Source organism: Pelophylax lessonae, assembly GCF_965119305.1.
Source record: "Pelophylax lessonae genome assembly, chromosome: 4".
NCBI classification, from domain to species: domain Eukaryota; kingdom Metazoa; phylum Chordata; class Amphibia; order Anura; family Ranidae; genus Pelophylax; species Pelophylax lessonae.
The window spans coordinates 16,229,385-16,249,469 of NC_138771.1; the positions used below are offsets into that span (position 1 = coordinate 16,229,385).

A 20,085-nucleotide genomic window follows, 5' to 3' on the forward strand; every position below is an offset into this window, starting at 1 on the left:
ACAAAAACAAAAAAAAAAAAAAAAAAACAAACAAACATGTTATACTTACCTGCTATGTGCAGTTGGTTTTGCACAAAGTGGCCCGGATCCTCTTCTTCTCGGGTCTCTCTTCTGTGCTCCTGGCCCCTCCCTCCTGCTGTGTGCCCCCACAGCAAGCAGCTTGCTATGGGGGCACCCAAGCCGAGTCACAGCTCCCTGAATCCATTCAGACACAGAGCCATGACACGGCCCCGCCCTCTCTCTCTCCTGATTGGCTGATTGCCAGCAACCGGAGCCAATCGCGCTGCATTGCTGTCCCAGCCAATGAGGAGGGGAGTCCTGATCAGCTGAGAAACTCCTGCAACTTCGCTGGATAAAGATGAGCTCAGGTAAGTATTAGAGGGGCTGATGGGGGCTGCTTGCACACAGAAGGTTTTTTTTTTTATCTTAATGCATTAACCTCCTTAGCGGTATTCCCAAGTGTGGCTCGGGGTTAAATTTCAGTGCCAAAAGCGGTAACCCCGAGCCACATTCGGGGTACCGCTAAGGAGATCGCTGGATCCTGGAAGAGAGGGTACTCACCTTGTTCCCGGGATCCAGAGATGTATTCCGGCAGTGTGCGGCGGCCGGATCTTCCTCCCGATGCTCTCTGTGCCCCGACTTCCGTCTCCTGCGACCTGACACTCGCAGGGGGGTGGAACCGGCGGCAAATTCAAATAGTAAAACACACCAAACACACTGGTACATTACAAAATAAAATAAATTCACATTAGTTTGCCCCCCAGTACCCTTTCCTGCAGTTTTACTGTACTTTTTATGTGTATATATATATATAAATTATTTTTATTTTTTTAGAACTGTCGCTCTTTTTTTGTTTAGCGCGCAAAAAATAAAAAAATCGCACAGGGGATCAAATACCACCAAAAGAAAGCTCTATTTGTGGGGAAAAAAGGGACATCAATTTTATTGCACGACCGCGCATTTGTCAGATAACTCAGTGCCGAATCGCAAAACATGGCCTGATGATTAAGGGGGAAAATCTTCCAGTCCAGAAGTGGTTAAACATGTGTGTGCCAAAAATGTAAAACAGCTCTGACAGAAAAAAGGTTCAAGCTATTTCTTTATTCTGTTTTTTTCCCCTTCTATTCCTCGACAATGAGAGTACATTTGGATCATTTCTCATAGTCGTGTTTCCAATGTAGATTGTTTTGTACATAGCATTTAATGTTCTATATACATGTCATCCATGAGCAGTTTCCTATTGATGCAGGTGACCCCCCCTGTATAAATCATCTGATTGTTCCATGGAATCCTCCCAGTGATAGGAACCTCGTGCCGATCATTAACTGCCCGTTTCTCTTGTAGGACAGTAATTACCAGAACCAGAACGATGCTCTCATAATGAATGGAGCTCTCCTGTCCACTTCCCTTACCACTGACTTGTGAAACAGAGCTGAAATCGTTAGTTAATTAACAGCTCACCTTGAAATTAGTTTCTCCCTGCATTTTGGGCGCAGATATTTCTTGATGGATGATGAACAGATTGCGAGCAAAGGTCATCAGAGCTCCCTGGAGGTCCTCGGCGATGCTCCTTGTAATGAGATGCAGAGAGAAGCAGGTCAGGGTTGGAAGACGCGTTCATTTACCATTCATTCTCATACATGTTTATGTCTGCCGTGCCATTAGTAGACCCTCATTGGAATATCCGTCCACGCATTGCACGCCATACCAATCAAGTTATGATATGTTATTTAATCTCCCTTATGTTGTTTACATTTGGATCATTGAGCTCCGTAGTAAGTACAGTCCTTAGTGCTCATTTACATGTTACTGACCACCCAATGAACCTACAATAGAATCCAGGTATGGATATTTTTATTACTGACCACCGAATGAACCTACAATAGAATTCCAGGTATGGATATTTTTATTACTGACCACCCAATAAACCTACAATAGAATTCCAGGTATGGATATTTTTATTACTGACCACTGAATGAACCTACAATAGAATTCCAGGTATGGATATTTTTATTACTGACCACCCAATGAACCTACAATAGAATTCCAGGTATGGATATTTTTATTACTGACCACCGAATGAACCTACAATAGAATTCCAGGTATGGATATTTTTATTAGTTCAAAGAAAATGTGACCGCACTCAACAGGAAAAGTTAAAGAATGAAGTGTTTAATTCCCCGTAAAATGAAATACAGACAGAGCTTCACATAGACACGGGACAGGTAAACGCGTTTCGCGATTCTACAGATTAACACTATTGGTAATGATTAAGCGATCTGTAGAATGCATTTACCTGTTCCGTGTCTATGTGAAGTACTGTCTGTATTTCATTTTACGGGGAATCAAACACTTCATTCTTCAACTTTTCCTGAGTGCGGTCACATTTTCTTTGAACTACTGGACTTTTGGATGACGGATCCGACCTGCATCAGAACGCTTTGCCTCACCTGAGCGGCTTTTTCCTCTTATCTGCATGGATATTTTTATTACTGACCACCGAATGAACCTACAATAGAATCCAGGTATGGATATTTTTATTACTGACCACCGAATGAACCTACAATAGAATTCCAGGTATGGATATTTTTATTACTGACCACCGAATGAACCTACAATAGAATTCCAGGTATGGATATTTTTATTACTGACCACCGAATGAACCTACAATAGAATTCCAGGTATGGATATTTTCAGGGCTTTTTTTCCTCAGACAATAGGTGCAGGAACCCCCCCCCCCCTTCTGAGTCCCCCCTTGTCTCTGTGCCCTACCCACCTCCAAGCACCGTTTATCGGTTCCACCTCTACCCACCTCCCAGTACTGCCCCAAGAATCATTTTGTGGTGCTAAATAATTTGTATTGAATTTGTTCTTGTCTAATAACAAGAAAAGCAGTAAAATAGATCCCCTGGGGCAAGCAACAATAGAACCCTCACATAACAAAAGGCTCCCCCAGCAACAATGGACCCCACCCCAACAACAAAAGGGTCCCCCCAAGCAACATTAGATAGCCCACACAACAATAGATACACCCCCCACACACACATCAACAATGGACCACCAACAACAAAATACCACCCCCCAGCAACATTAGAACCCCAGCGGCAACAACAGATTTCCCAGCAGACAGCCATAATAGACCTTTCCCTCAATAGTAGATCCCTACTAGCAACATAAAACTCCCCAGCAACAATAGATCCCCACCATCAACAATAGACCTTCACACAAAAACAGATCCCTACCAGTGACAATTGATCCCCCAGGAGCCAGCATCAATAGACCCTCCTGTATACCCCTTGCTATTACATATATTCAGTGCTGGAAGTGCCGGAACTGCGTTCCCCAGCATTCCTGCTGAAAAAAAGCCCTGGATATTTATTACTGACCAGTGACCACCGAATGAACCTACAATAGAATTCCAGGTATGGATATTTTTATAACGTTCCATTGTGTGACAGTGTAAGGCCCTGCCACTCTGACAATGTAGGAGAAAATGACACAGGATTCTCAATAAGCTTTATTTGTAAGTTTCCAGACTATTGTTTCTGAGCAGAGAAGCTGTGTTTTTGGTTTTCTCCAGATTCTGTAGTCGCGGATTGGGGCCTGGAGCTTGAAATTTTCAAAGACTCTAGGGTGGGATAAAACCTTCAATCCTGTGTTTGGATTTTACTATGTGCCTGCAGCCTCTGTGAGTACACAGGTATGCAGGGTTGTTATATACTCAAGCCTGAGGATAGCTCAGGGCTCCTAATTTAGAGACAGAAAGTCTCACCCAGGGGTCAGAGGAGCCCCAGCCAGGAGTTGGGGGGACAGAAGGTCTCAACCAAGGGTCAGAGGAGCTCCAGCTAGGACTTGGGGACATAATGTCTTACCCAGTGTTCAGAGGAGCCCAAGCCAGGAGTTGGGGGACAGAAGGTCTCCACCAGGGGCCAGAGGAGCCCCAGCAAGGAGTCAGGGGACAGAAGGTCTCAACCAGGGGTCAGAGGAGCCCCAGCAAGGAGTCAGGGGACAGAAGGTCTCAACCAGGGGTCAGAGGAGCTTCAGTCAGGAGTCGGGGGACAGAAGATCTCAACCAGGGGTCACAGGAGCTCCAGTCAGGAGTTGGGGAACAGAAGGTCTCATCCAGGGGTCGGAAGAACCCCAGCCAGGAGTCGGGGGACAGAAGGTCTCCACCAGGGATCAGAGGAGCTCCAGCCAGGAGTCAGGGGACAGAAGGTCTCACCCAGGGGTCAGAAGAGCCCCGGCCAGGTGTCGAGGGACAGAAGGTCTCAACCAAGGGTCACAAGAGCCCCAGCCAGGAGTCAGGGGACGGAAGGTCTCACCCAGGGGTCAGAAGAGCCCCAGCCAGGGGACAGGAGGTCCTATTCCAGGATTCTGTAGTCCTGGATCGGGGCCTGGATCTTGATGGTTCAAAAGGGTCTTGGGTGATACGGAACCTTCAATCCTATATTTGGATTTTATTAGGAGCCTGTAGCCTGTGTGAGTACACAAGTGTGCAGAGTCGTTATATACTCAAGCCTAAGATTAGCTCAGCGGTTGGTAACAAAAAGACTCAGAAGAGGTCCAGCTAGGAGTCGGGAGATGGAAGGTCTCAACCAGGGGTCAGAAGAGCTAGAGCCAGGAGTGGGGGGACAGAAGGTCTCAACCAGGGGTCAGAAGAGCCCCAGCCAGGTGTCAGGGGACAGAAGGTCTCAACCAGGGATCAGAAGAGACCCAGCCAGGAGTCCGGGGACAGAAGGTCTCAACCAGGGGTCAGAAGAGCCCCCAGCCAGGAGTCCGGGGACAGAAGGTCTCAACCAGGGGTCAGAAGAGCCCGACCCAGGAGACAGGAGATCTCATTCCAGGAGTCAGGTGTGTCAGATGAACTCCAATGCAGAGGCCAGGAGTAGGCCATGCATTAAGGTGCTGTGACTAAAGGCTAAGAGAGCCAAGTGAACATGGAGAGCTGAGCAACACGGTCAGAGGGACAGGTAAGGAGAGCAGCAGTGCTGCCAACTGCATTTTCAATTTACTATTAATGTTTATGTGGAAGAAATCCTTTCTGGGCAACTGATGTTTATGTAAACTTTCCATTTTGTTCAATTAAAGTGGGCCACTATGCCCTAAAATACAGTTTGGACTGCCGCAACTCATCGGGAAAAGCATCTGTCACATGAGTATAACCACCCCAATACCACAATTGTTACAGCTTGGGCCAATGTATCTATGCATATACCATCCCTGTGAGATCACTGTATAGACCGCGCTACTACACCACTATTACAGTGATCTCCACTAACTTCCGGGTCCCGTGTCGAACGGTTGTCCTGCTGCATTGTGAACACAGGAGGTCAGTCGTTGGGCTTGGGTGCTATTCAGAGGATGCTTTGAATTTTCTTAATAAATGCAAAACATTCCCTGATAAAGGTGTGATAGATACATAGGTAGACTGATCCAAGCTGGACTAATGATGTAAAAATACCCATTCCTGGGATTTCAGCATAATACATTATTTTCACTATGGAGATCAAGGATCTGGCCTCAGGTGATACACAGAAATTAAACAAATCCTCCTACATACATTGTACCAGTTTATCTGCAGTCATCTCTCAGCTTTGCGCATTTAGAGAGGGACAGTGTTGCACATTCTAGTTTGCAGAATATCTCAAGCTCTGTCAGATTGGATGGAGAGCGTCTGTGAACAGCAATTTTCAGGTCTTGCCACAGGTTCTCAATTGGATTTAGTTCTGGACTGTGACTGGGCCATTCTAACACATGAATATGCTTTTATTATTATTATTATACAGGATTTATATAGCGCCAACAGTTTGCGCAGCGCTTTACAATGTGAAGGAAGACAGTACAGTTACAATACAGTTCAAAACATAATAATATGAACCATTTGGTTCCACTAGATTTTAGTTAGGGGTATCAGAGTAAAGGGGGCTGAATACAAATGCACCCCACACTTTTCATATATTTTTTGTATAACATTTTTAAAACCATTTATCATTTTACTTCTACTTCATGTAAACAACGTTCAATCCATACATGTGAGGTATCGCTGCGAACGTTAGAGCGAGAGCAACAATTCTAGCCCAAGATCTCCACTGTAACTCTAAACTGGTAACCTGTAAACATTTTTTAAACTGTCCCCTATAGAGATTTTTAAGTACCAAAGTTTGCCGTCATTCCACGAGTGAGCTTTAAGTTTTAAAACGTGACATGTTGGGTATCTATTTACTTGGTGTAACATCATCTTTCACATTATACAAAAAACTTGGGCTAACTTTACTGTTTTGTTTTTCTTTAATTCACAAAACAGTTTTTTTTCCCCAAAAAAAACGCGTTTGAAAAATTTCTGCGCCAATACAATGTGACATAAAATGGTGCAATGACCACCATTTTATTCCATAGGGTCTCTGCTGAAAAAAAATATATAATGTTTGGGGGTTCCGAGTAATTTTCTAGCAAACAAATTATGATTTTTACATGTAGAAGCGGAGTGCCAGAAATCGCCCATTATTGAAGCGATTAATAAATCATTAATTATAATAAATTAGGTCACAATTATGGAACTGCCTTTTATATCTCTTAGCTCGGCTTTAATCAGCTCATCAATACCATCCAAAGACAATTTAATTGTAATGGTGTTCGTAAATTTAAATTTCAAGGGGTGTGAATAGTTTTTCAAGGCACTGTAACTGTATAGCTGTCAAACTGGTGGCCCTCCAGCTGTTGCGGAACTACAAGTCCCATGAGGCATTGCAAGGCTGACAGTTACAAGCATGACTCCCACAGGCAGAGGCATGATGGGACTTGTAGTTCTGCAACAGCTGGAGGGAATCATTGGAGCTGTACCTGTTGGGTAACACAGATGTGTAATTCTCATCTACCTGTGTATGTTTATAAATGTCTTCGTATTCAATGGGGTAAAACAAGCTGACGGCTGTAAACTTGGTATTGGTTTTATATTCAGCCAGCTTTGCAGTAAAAGTTATCTGGTTATAGAGCCGCCAGAACATCAATTCAGATCGCTGTGCTGCAATTGTGACTCTGAAGCGCATGAACAGAAGTGACGTCATTCAAATGGCCAGAGCGCGCGAACCCGGAAGGAAAACCAGATGAAGATGGAAGCGCTGGTGTTCTATCAGAATAGCGCTACCCAGGGCTTTTTTTCAGCGGGAACGCGGGGAAACGCAGTTCCGGCACCTCCAATGGGTGCTGGAGGGTCTACAGATGCTGGCTGCTGGGAGATCTATTGTTGCTGGAGGGGATCTATTTTTGCATGGAAATCTATTGTTGCTGGTGGAGGATCTTTTGATACTGAGGGTTAATTGTTGCTAGAAGGGATCTACTGTTTAGGGAGGGGTCCACTGTTGCTGGCTGCTAGAGAGTCTATTGATGCTGGCTTCTGGGAGATCTTTTGCTGCTGCTGGGGGTCTATTGCTGCTGGCTGTGGGGGATTTATTTTATTCCTTTTCCTGTTATCATAACCTAATTCTATCCATTCCAATTTCAAAATTATACTTGGCTCTATATTCTCTAAAAGGGGCTGTACTGGAAGCTGGGTAAGGGGTGGAACCAAGGGTCAGTGCTCAGCGGTTGGAAGGGGTGGAACCAAGGATTAGTGCTTGGAGGTGGGTAGGGGGCGGAGACACAAAGTAACTTAGAAGGGGGAGTTCCTGCACCTATTGTCTGAGAAAAAAAGCCCTGGCGCTACCTATCAGATACTGCAACCGGAAGTGACGTTCTGATGAGAACAACTTACAGCGCATGCAATACAACATGGCCGCTATGCGTTTCAATAGGTTTCCTAATGTGACAGAACACGAAGCAGCGGCAGACATCTTCTTACACCCACGCAAGTCTTGAATTTTACATTTATTTTAGCAGTAAACTCACCTTATATACTGAAATAGACGAATTCACCACGACCGAGTGAAATCGTCTATTTCACTATATAATCAGTTCGTCGCTGAGCAGTGCGGGGTGTACCAAGATGGCCGTCGCCACCCTCTACCTGCGTGTTTCTTACTATACTTACTAGTATACAATAATAATAGAAATGCAATACTGTGATTCAGTATATAAGGTGAGTTTACTGCTAAAATAAATGTAAAATGCAAGACTTGCATGGGTGTAAGAAGATGTCCGCCGCTGCTTCGTGTTCTGTCACATTAGGAAACCTATTGGAACGCATAGCGGCCATGTTGGAACGCACGGCGCATGCGCAGTAAGTTGTTCTTATCCGTACGTCACTTCCGGTTGCAGAATCTGACAGGTAGCGCTATTCTGATAGAACACTGGCAGTGATGACAGCACGCCACTGGAGGACTTTGAAAGGTAACTCTGTCATAATGTGCTGGTATGCAGTGCATACCAGCACATTATAGTATTAACCCATTGGGTGACCAGATTCTCTTTTTTATAGACTTTACTACCATTTTTAAAGAGAAGCAGACAGATCTAGGCTCATAGGCGTGCGCAGGGGGTGTGCCTGGGCAAACCCTAATCACTACACGTGCGGTTCCTATTCCCCCTACTGCTTGGGCTTCCCCCATGTTGCCCCCCCCCCTTCCAGCCCCACAGTACTGCTGGCTTCCCTGCTGCTGGGGGTATTTCAGGTTGGAGAGGAGGGAAGGGGCTAGTAAATATGTAATTTACCAGCACCTTGCTTTTCTAAACGAACTCACTCACTCACTGTGCTCATTCATAACTGAAGAAGCAAACACACACACACATCATAGGTTGAACTGGATGGACTGATGTCTTTTTTCAACCTCACTAACTATGTAAAAACTGTTGAGCCATCAAATGGCTGGTGTCATAACTGATCACAAGTGCAGCACCCTGACTTCTGTAGATTAACCACTTGCCGACTGCCCACCGCATATATAGTGTGGCAGGCTGGCTCGGCTGCGCCAATTGCCGTACCTGTACGGTGATCCACTGAAGCGTTCCTGGGGGCAAGCGCGCGCCACCGGCGGCACACTCCCATCCCACTAGGCAGCCGGGATTCTGATCCACGGGACCGGTGGTGCCAATTGCCGCTGGGCACCCGCGATCGCTCCCCGATGAGAGAGAAGGACGGTCAGCTGTTGTAAACACAGCTGACCGTTGTTCTCTCTGAAATGATCACAGAGCTCCTGTGATCCTTCTATATAGGAACACAGGTCTCTATGATCATTTCACAAGCCACGCCCCCATACAGTTAGAAAACACTCCCCTAGGCTCACATTTAACCCTTTGATCACCCCTGGGTTAACCCCTGTCAGTTTCATTATTACAGTTACAATTGTGACAGCAAGTCAGGTAAATCTGTGGATGTTGTCACAGACGGGAGATACATTTCTGTTTTGGTTAGACAATTCACCAATTACTGCAGAGGTAGCCAGAAAGGTGTTAGGACATTGAAAAGGCTTCAGCTATTCAGAATGAGGTAATTAAGGCCTCTATAAGTTATCCAGGGGATGACTGCTGATTGCTGCCTCCTGAAATGATGTGCGCTGAGGAGAGCAGTCAGCTGAAGACTTCTCAAGGTGAGGTCATGGACTTTTTCTGTGTGAAGAAAAACAAATGGACATTTTCTGTGTGAAGAGAAAATAAATGGACTATTGATTGACTGCTGTAGGATCAGCAGTGTCTGCCCAGCAGTAGGTTGGGACAGACTCCCTAGGTAGGTTCCTGTGTGTGAAGGTAGACGCCCACAGTGGCCAGGGTTTTTTTATTTTATGTTTGTTTTGAATTATGCTGTTTTTGATGCTTGCCCTTGTGTGAAGAAAATTGCAAGAATAAACCATAGACTGTTGTTTTCAACTACTCTTCGGCTATCTCTCTGAGTAACGAACCCCCCCCAAGGGGTCATCCACACCCGCCACCGAGCTAACCCCTCACACAATGCATATTTTTAGCACTGATTACTGTAGTAATATCACTGGTCCCCCTAAAAGTGTCAAAAATGTCAGTTAGGGGTCCGATCTGTCCGCCGCAATGCCGCAGTCCCAATAAAAATCGCAGATCGCCGTCATTACTAGTAAAACAAAAATGACATAAATCTTCGCCCTAGTTTGTAGACGCAAACCAATCAATATACACTTATTGGGATTTTTTTTTACGAAAAATATGTAGCAGAATACAAATTGGCCTAAAATGATGAAAAAAAATTAATTTTTTTTCCAGAATTGTTGCTATTTTTTTGTTTATAGTGCAAAAAATAAAAAACGCAGAGGTGATCAAATAACACCAAAAGAAAGCTCTATTTGTGGGTGGAAAAAAGGACATCGATTTTTTTTTTTTTGGGTACAGCGTCACACGACTGCGCTATTGTCTGTTAAAGTGACGCAGTACCGAATCGCAAATAAATGGTCTACACAGAGGCTAAGATGGTGGTTTCCTTGGCTGTGAAGAAGAGGAGGGTTTAGGAGAAATGTAACAAGTATACGGCTGTAGTATACATATACACATAGAAACTGGGGGAGCAGCTGTGAGGTCGGACATCTGCCAAAGTTACCAAAGTGAAATAAGGGAGCAAACATAAATCTTTCTTATATAAGTCCTGCGATTTCAATAATTTAGGACTGTGGCAGAAGCCCAGCCCTAACCAGCTCTCTTCTAAGCCTAATAGTATGTAGATGTCATCGTACAATGACAACATTTGCAGCGACAGTGCAGTCTGTATTATCTTTGGATGCAAAGGGACCGACAAGTACTTACTACAATCTCAGAGAGTCAGAACAAAGTGTGCAATTTTATTTCCATTACCGCCTTCTGCAAATTGTATTCACAGAGCAGTAGCGTTTTACCGATAGATGTAGTGGGGTTGATTTACCAAAGGCAAATAGTCTGTTCACTTTGAAGGGAATTTTCCTTTAGCCTAGTGAATAAGGTGAGGCTCTGCTGAATTTCACCATCCAATCATTTGCAAATAAAAATATATATTTTTTTCCTTGCACATGATTGTGTAGAGACCTGTAGAGAATTTTTGCCACATTCACTAAGCTATAGAAAAATCCCCTTGCAAGGTCAACAATCTATTTGTCTTTGCTAATTGAACACCAGTATGGGACCGCCAATGGATGCATGGATGGATGGAATGATAGAGATGGATGGGATGAGAGGAGTGGAATGGATGGGATAGAATGAATAGATGGATGGATGGGATGAATGGATGGATGGATAAATGGATGTATAGGATGGGATGGATGGATGGATAAATTGATGGGTGGATGGACACATAGATGGACGGGAAGGATAATTGGATGGATAAAACAATGAATGGATGAATAAATGGATGGATGGGATGGGATGAATGGGCTGGATGGATAAATGGATGGTTGGATGGATGAATAAATACATGGATAGGATGGGATGGGATTAGATGGGGTGGAATAGATGGGATGGGATGGATGGATGGATACATGGATGGGTGGATGGATGGATACATGGACAGGTGGATGGATGGATAAATATATGGAAAGGATGGGATGGGATGAGATGGGGTGGAATAGATAGGATGGGATGAATGGATGGATGGATACATGGATGGGTGGATGGATGGATACATGGACAGGTGGATGGATGAATAAATACATGGATAGGATGCGATGGGATGAGATGGGGTGGAATAGATGGGATGGGATGAATGGATGGATGGATATATGGATGGGTGGATGGATGGATACATGGACAGGTGGATGGATGGATAAATATATGGAAAGGATGGGATGGGATGGGATGGATGGATAAATTGATGGGTGGATGGACACATAAATGGACGGAGAGGATAATTGGATGGATAAATAGATTAATGGATGAATAAATGGATGGATAGGATGAATGGACAGGATGGATAAATGGATAGGTGGCTGGATCAATAAATGATTGGATGGGATGGATAGGATAGGTGGAATGAGATGGGGTGCAATAGATGGCATGAGATGGATGGATGGATAAATGGATGGATGGGTGGATGGATGAATGTATAAATAGATGGAAAGGATGGGATGGGATGGATGGATAAATTGATGGGTGGATGGACACATAGATGGACGGAGAGGATAATTGGATGGATAAATAGATTAATGGATGAATAAATGGATGGATAGGATGAATGGACAGGATGGATAAATGGATAGGTGGCTGGATCAATAAATGATTGGATGGGATGGATAGGATAGGTGGAATGAGATGGGGTGGAATAGATGGCATGGGATGGATGGATAAATGGATGGATGGGTGGATGGATGAATGTATAAATAGATGGATGGGATGGGATCGATGGATAAATTGATGGGTGGATGGATGAATAAATGAATGGATAGGATGGGATGGATGGGATAGGTGGGATGAGATGGGGTGGAATAGATGGGATGGGATGAATATATGGATGGATAAATGGATGGATGGATGGATAAATAGATGGAAAGGATGGGATGGATGGATAAATTAATGGGTGGATAGATAGATGTACGGGAAAGAAACTGGATGGATAAATAGATGAATAGATGAATAAATGAATGGATGGGATGGGATGAATGGGCTGGATGGATAAATGGATGGGTGGTTGGATGAATAACTGAATGGCTAGGGTGGGATGGTTGGGATAGGTGGGATGAGATGGGGTGGAATAGATGGGATGGGATGAATGGATGGGTGGATAAATGGATGGGTGGATGGATAAACAGATGAAAAGGATGGGATGGGATGGATGGATAAATTGATGGGTGGATGGACAAATAGATGGATGGGAAGGATAAATGGATGTAAAAAAGTATGAATGGATAAATGGATGGATGGGATGGATAGTCATGGCCCTTCTCTGACCAATAACAGTACAGATGTTGTCCATAGACATACTCACAGCATTCCTATTCTATGCCTTTTCTGGTTTTCCAGCAGCACGAACACCGTACCTTGCTTCTCCTGACAATAGAGGAAAACGGGATACAATCTGAGTAAATTAATCAGTCAATATTTATTAACTTCCTAAGACAACATGCTGCCATTTCACATAAAGTGTCAAAGGTGAAGTCGATTTCCTGCCTGTTCTACACGACGATCGTCCACCGCACAGCTAACATTCCGTATGAGCAAAGATTGGGCTCAATACAATGACTAGGAGAAAATGTATGCACATGATAAGTGCTGACTGTATCCAGGGCGTATTCTACACATTCTATACATGTGCCACCACCACAATACTTTGCTTCACTGCTGCAGCAATTTTAATTCAGCCTGCAGAGTTTTCCAAGTGGCATTGGTTGCAGGGGTCCCTACCCTTTCTCAAGTTCAGAGCAAACTTGAGAAAGGGTGAGGATGCCTGAAACTGTTGTTCCTGTATTTACCTTTGTACTGTTACCTTTGGAATAAATTATATCCAGCATATCACTGAGTGCGGAATTTCTTGGACTATATACAGTGCCTTGAAAAAGTATTCATACCCCTTGAAGTTGTCCACATTTTGTCATGTTACAACCAAAAACGTAAATGTATTTTATTGGGATCTTTTGTGATAGACCGACACAAAGTGGCACATAATTGTCAAGTGGAAGTAAAATGATAAATTCTTTTCAACATTTTATACAAATAAATCTGTGAAAAGTGTGGCGTGCATTTGTATTCACCCCCCTTTACTCTGACACCCCTAACTAAAAACTAGTGGAACCAAATAGGATCCTCAAACTACGGCCCTTCAGCTGCTGCGGAACTACACATCCCATGAGGCATTGTAAAACTCTGACATTCGCAGACATGACTAAGCATGATGGCAATACTTTGTAGAACCCCCTTTCCCTGCAATTACAGCTGCAAGTCTTTTTGGGGATGTCTCTACCAGCTTTGCACATCTAAAGAGGACATTTTTGCCCATTCTTCTTTGCAAAATATCTTAAGCTCTGTCAGATTGGATGGAGAGCGTCTGTGAACAGCAATTTTCAAGTCTTCCCACAGATTCTCAATGTGATTTAGGTCTGGACTGTGACTGGGCCATTCTAACACATGAATATGCTTTGATGTTGTAAACCATTCCATTGTAGCTCTGGCTGGATGTTTCGGGTCGTTGTCCTGCTGGAAGGTGAACCTCCGCCCCAGTCTCAAGTCTTTTGTAGACTCTAACAGGTTTTCTTCTAACATTGCCCTGTATTTGGCTCCATACCTCTTCCCATCAACTCTGACCAGCTTCCCTGTCCCTGCTGAAGAAAAGCATCCCCACAACATGATGCTACCACCACCATGTTTCACGGTGTGGATGGTGTGTTCAGGGTGATGTGCAGTGTTAGTTCTCCTCCACACATAGCGTTTTGCTTTTAGGTCAAAGAGTTCAATTTTGGTCTCATCTGAGCAGAGCTCCTTCTTCCACATGTTTGTTGAGTTCCCGACGTGACTTCTCACAAACTGCAAACAGGACTTCTTATGGCTTTCTTTCACCAATGGCTTTCTTCTTCTCACTCTTCCATAAAGGGCAGATTTGTGGAGCGCACGACTAATAGTTGTCCTGTGGACAGATTCTTCCACCTGAGCTGTGGATCTCTGCAGCTCCTCCAGAGTTCCCATGGGCCTCTTGGCTGCTTCTCTGATGAATGCTCTCCTTGCCCGGCCAGTCAGTTTAGGTGGACGGCCATGTCTTGGTAGGGTTGCATACTCTTTCCATTTAGAGATGATGGATTGAACAGCGCTCCGTGAGAAGTTCAAAGCTTGGGATATTTCTTCATAACCTAACCCTGCTTTAAACTTCTCCACAACTTTATCCCTGACCTGTCTGGTGTGTTCCTTGGACTTCATGATGCTGTTTGTTCACTAAGGTTCTCTAACAAACCTCTAAGGGCTTCACAGAACATCTGTATTTATACTGAGATTAAATTACACACAGGTGGACTCTATTTACTAATTCAGTGACTTCTGAAGACAATTGGTTCCACTAGATTTTAGTAAGGGGTATCAGAAAAAAGGGGGGTGAATACAAATGCACGCCACACCTTTCACAGATTTATTTGTAAAAAATGTTTAAAACCATTTATCATTTTCTTTCCACTTCACAATTATGTGCCACTTTGTGTCGGTCTATCACATAAAATCCCAATAAAATACATTTACGTTTTTGGTTGTAACAGGACAAAATATGGAACATTTCAAGGGGTGTGAATACTTTTTCAAGGCACGGTATATAACACACTGGCCAGGCTCTAAGAGTTACTTGCCATCAGTTGCCCCACCCCTCGTAAATTATCTCATGAAATGACACTGTTAAAAGTTTTATGCAGAATTAAGTTACAAAAGTAAATATAAACAACAACTTTAACAATATTAACATAAAGCATATTTCATTGATCTGACTGTGATAAATAAAATAAGGATAAAATATGATTGGCTACTATAGGCGCTGTACACATCATTACTGTCTTGTTAAGTAATTATTTTTAATGCTGTATTTATAGATCATTAAAAAATGTAAAACCAATGAATGACACTTTCACTGATTTAGGATACAGAGGAGCACAGCACTGCACAGGGGAGCGGGAGCTGCCAAGGTTAACTTTTCCTTTAACAAGCTAGTGATTGGTTGCTAGGCGGTCCAAGCAACGAATCAACAGCTTGTTAATAGAAAAAGTTAACTTTGGCAGCTCCCGCCTAAACCCCCTCCCACCCCCACCTCATTTAGTTCTTTGCCGATTCCCACTGTATGCCCTGCTAAGAGAATGACAGGGTGCGGAGGCTGGGAGGTGAATCGGCTCCCGTTCAACCCTGGCTGCTGGCGGTGCTCATCCCCCCTCTACGATGCAGCTCCACACTTGCCCTCAGCTTATTTCTACTCACCTAATGCGAGCAGGCGAGTGGAAATTTTGAGGGCTGCTGTGTGTGTGTGTATATATATATATATATATATATATATATACACAGTACAGACCAAAAGTTTGGACACACCTTCTCATTCAAAGAGTTTTCTTTATTTTCATGACTATGAAAATTGTAGTCACACCTTCAGGGAGGTAGTCACCTGAAATGGTTTTCCAACAGTCTTGAAGGAGTTCCCAGAGATGCTTAGCACTTGTTGGCCCTTTTGCCTTCACTCTGCGGTCCAGCTCACCCCAAATCATCTGGATTGGGTTCAGGTCCGATGACTGTGGAGGCCAGGTCATCTGGCGCAGCACCCCATCACTCTCCTTCTTGGTCAAATAGCCCTTACACAGCCTGGAGGTGTGTTTGGGGTCATTGTCCTGTTGAAAAATAAATGATGGTCCAACTAAACGCAAACCGGATGGAATAGCATGCCGCTGCAAGATGCTGTGGTAGCCATGCTGGTTCAGTATGCCTTCAATTTTGAATAAATCCCCAACAGTGTCACCAGCAAAGCACCCCCACACCATCACACCTCCTCCTCCATGCTTCACGGTGGGAACCAGGCATGTTGAGTCCATCCGTTCACCTTTTCTGCGTCACACAAAGACACGGTGGTTGGAACCAAAGATCTTAAATTTGGACTCATCAGACCAAAGCACAGATTTCCACCGGTCTAATGTCCATTCCTTGTGTTTTCCTTTGTGTTAGCCCAAACAAGTCTCTTCTGCTTGTTGCCTTTCTTTAGCAGTGGTTTCCTAGCAGATATTCTACCATGAAGGCCAGATTCACACAGTCTCCTCCTAACAGTTGTTCTAGAGATGTGTCTGCTGCTAGAACTCCGTGTGCCATTGCCCTGGTCTCTAATCTGAGCGATTTCTGAGGCCGGTGACTCGGATGAACTTATCCTCCGCAGCAGAGGTGACTCTTGGTCTTCCTTTCCTGGGGCGCTCCGCATGTCAGACAGTTTCTTTGTAGGCTTTGATGGTTTTTGTGACTGCACTTGGGGACACTTTCAAAGTTTTCCCAATTTTTCGGACTGACTGACCTTCATTTCTTAAAGGAATGATGGCCACTCGTTTTCCTGTACTTATCTGCTTTTTTCTTGCCATAATACAAATTCTAACAGTCTATTCAGTAGGACGATCAGCTGTGTATCCACCTGACTTCTGCACAACACAACTGATGGTCCCAACCCCATTTATAAGGCAAGAAATCACACTTATCAAACCTGACAGGGCACACCTGTGAAGTGAAAACCATTTCAGGTGACTCCTCTTGAAGTGTGACTCTACAATTTTCATAGTCATGAAAATAAAGAAAACTCTTTGAATGAGAAGGTGTGTCCAAACTTTTGGTCTGTACTATATATATACTGTATTTTCCGGCATATAAGACGACTGGGCGTATAAGACGACCCCCCTAATTGTCATCTACCGGTAATACTTATACTTAGGTTACCTCGGAGATATTATACTCGGCGTATAAGACGACCCCCCATTTTTGGGGGATTTTTTTGAGGTTCAAAAGTAGTCTTATACGCCAGAAAATACAGTATATATATATATACTGTATACATACATACACTATATTATCATAAGTATTGGGACGCCTTTCTTTACACGCACATAACCTTTAATGGTATCCCAGTCTTAGTCGGTAGGGTTCAATATTGAGTTGCCCCACCCTTTGCAGCTATAACAGCTTCAACTCTTCTGGGAAGGCCGTCCACAAGGTTTAGGAGTGTGTCTATGGGAATGTTTTTAGAAAAAAGGAGGGTTGGGACTTTACATGAGGCTCACAAAGACATGTGCCTCCATCCCTATCATAACATGAAAATAATAAAAGTTTGGGACTTGGCATGAGGTGTGTGGCCCTATGTAACTAATGAGAATAGACACATCAACAAAAATGAACAGGTCAGATCAAGTATGGATCACATTTTAATAGGCTCAAAAAATGATAGTAAGAAAAATGGTAGCAATACACATAAAGAATAAAAATAAAAGGTATGGATTATACATGGAGACTGTGGTAAAAACATCGACATAGATAAATGGATAATTCCACATGTGCATGCATGTTGGATAACAACACGGATATACACAATACATAATGATGATTGTAACAATGCAATTGAGTACATGGTAAGACAAAGGTGGTACAGTAGAATTGCTTCCTAGAAATCTCAACGCGTTTCGTGAGTAATCACTTCATCAGGAGGGTGCGCCATTTTATACATCCTGTGACTCTGATTGGAATCCACACTGTGAGTTTGAAATTTATAAGGGTTGGATATACAGAGTTGGTTACTAGCTACATATAAGACTTTTTTACACACACTTGTGTATATACTATTTTTTCCAGATACATGAATTGCACCTGCTCCTGATGAAGTGATTACTCACGAAACGCGAAATGCATGCACATGTGGAATTATCCATTTATCTATGTCGATGTTTTTACCACAGTCTCCATGTATAATCCATACCTTTTATTTTTATTCTTTATGTGTATTGCTACCATTTTTCTTACTATCATTTTTGAGCCTATTAAAATGTGATCCATACTTGATCTGACCTGTTAATTTTTTTGATGTGTCTATTCTCATTAGTTACATAGGGCCACACACCTCATGCAAAGTCCCAAACTTTTATTATTTTCAGTCTATGGGCATGTTTGACTGTTCTTCCAGAAGCACATGTGAGGTCAGGCACTGATGTTGGATGAGAAGGCCTGGCTCGCAGTCTCCACTCTAATTCATCCCAAAGGTGTTCTATCGGGTTGAGGTCAGGACTCTGTGCAAGCCAGTCAAGTTCCTCCACTCCAAACTCACTCATCCATGTCTTTATGGACCTTGCTTTGTGCCATGTTGGCTCAGGAACACATAATAGGTTGCTTTGGGACACTGTGAGCGCATCTAAACCTATTGCAGTTTGACAGCCTTACCTTTACATCATATCCAATGCCGTGGGCTTTGCACATCTGAAAGAACACATTGTAATACACGAGTGACAGGTTTGTGTGGACCAGGCTTGTGCTGAGGATGGCGACTCGGCTGCAAAGCAGGGGTGTCTGAAAACAAAAACATAATTCCTCAGCAAGAAAAGGACATTTTAAAGTAATTGTAAAGTCTCGTTTTTTTTTTTTTTTTTTGCATGAAAATAACAAACATATTATACTTACCTCCTCTGTGTAGTTGGTTTTGCACAGAGCAGCCCAGATCCTCCTCTTCTCGGGTTTCTCGGGTCCCTCTCCGGCTGCTCCTGGCCCCTCCCTCCTGTTGAGTGCCCCCACAGCAAGCAGCTTTTCAGATACCATTCAGATACGGAGCCGCGGCCCAGTGGGCACCTGAGTGTGAAGCCGCAAGCTGTCACAGCCGGGTGCCCACACTAGTGATGCTGGCACCGCGGAGACCAGAGGGAGAGGAGCGAGGCTTCGGCGGCCGCATCGCTGGAAACAATGCCACAGCAAATGCGTGCCGTAATCAAAGCCAACAAAATTTTAGAGTATGTGACCTTTTTTTTTGGCCAGGGAGTGTATCTACAAGCAGTGCAGCTGATGGGGGGGGGGGGGAACCACCAGTCCTCCTGTGGGGGGGGGGGCCCAGGTACACAGGGGGACCCCAACAGCATGGAGAATCTGTGCGGTCAGGTGGAGGGGCAATTACAGAAGGAAGCCCCATGCGGCTCTCTGTAGGCCTCCTGCCAGCTTTTAGCTGCTGCAGGGAGAGGCACAGACACAGGGCATCGTTCCTGTAATTGCTTCTCCAACACCGATCCCCCTCCCTGTTCTGCCTGCTTATGATCACCCCCCCTCCCCGTGTGCCCCCCTATTTACTGTGCGCCCCCCTAGCACTGAAGGCTTCTCTGTCCTGTAAAAAAATAAAAATTTGTAAAAAAAAAAAAATAATAATAATAATAATTAACCAATTCAGTCCCGGAAAGGTTTTACCCCCTTAATGACCAGGCCATTTTTTGTGATTCAGCACTGTGCTGCTTTAACTGACACTTGAGCGGTCATGCGACGCTGTACCCAAATAAAATTTATGTCCTTTTTTCCCGACAAATAGAGCTTTGTTTTGGTGGTATTTGATCACCTCTGCAGTTTTTGTGCTATAAACAAAAAAAAGAGCTCCAATTTAAAAAAAAAACAATATTTTCTACTTTCTGCTATAAAACATTCCCAATAAAAGACATTTTAAAAATCTAATTTTTTTATCAGTCTAGGCCAATTTGTATTCTGCTACATATTTTTGGTAAAGAAAAAATC

The 20,085-nt window shown here is 43.7% G+C and overlaps 1 protein-coding gene and 1 long non-coding RNA gene across 2 annotated transcripts in view; one reads left to right on the forward strand and one right to left on the reverse strand.

The window, feature by feature from the left end:
- The window catches only part of LOC309552212, a 603,675-nt gene that overhangs the window by 555,021 nt on the left and 28,569 nt on the right, over positions 1-20,085 (forward strand). The gene's annotated exons all lie outside the window — the stretch shown is intronic.
- IQCH (IQ motif containing H) overlaps positions 1-20,085 on the reverse strand; it is a gene marked incomplete at its 5' end in the record, with an annotated part of 256,557 nt that overhangs the window by 1,162 nt on the left and 235,310 nt on the right. Inside the window, 3 exon segments of the mRNA XM_082253044.1 lie at positions 1,462-1,570; positions 12,842-12,903; positions 18,763-18,888. Of these exon segments, the coding sequence (XP_082109170.1) occupies positions 1,462-1,570; positions 12,842-12,903; positions 18,763-18,888 (297 nt within the window).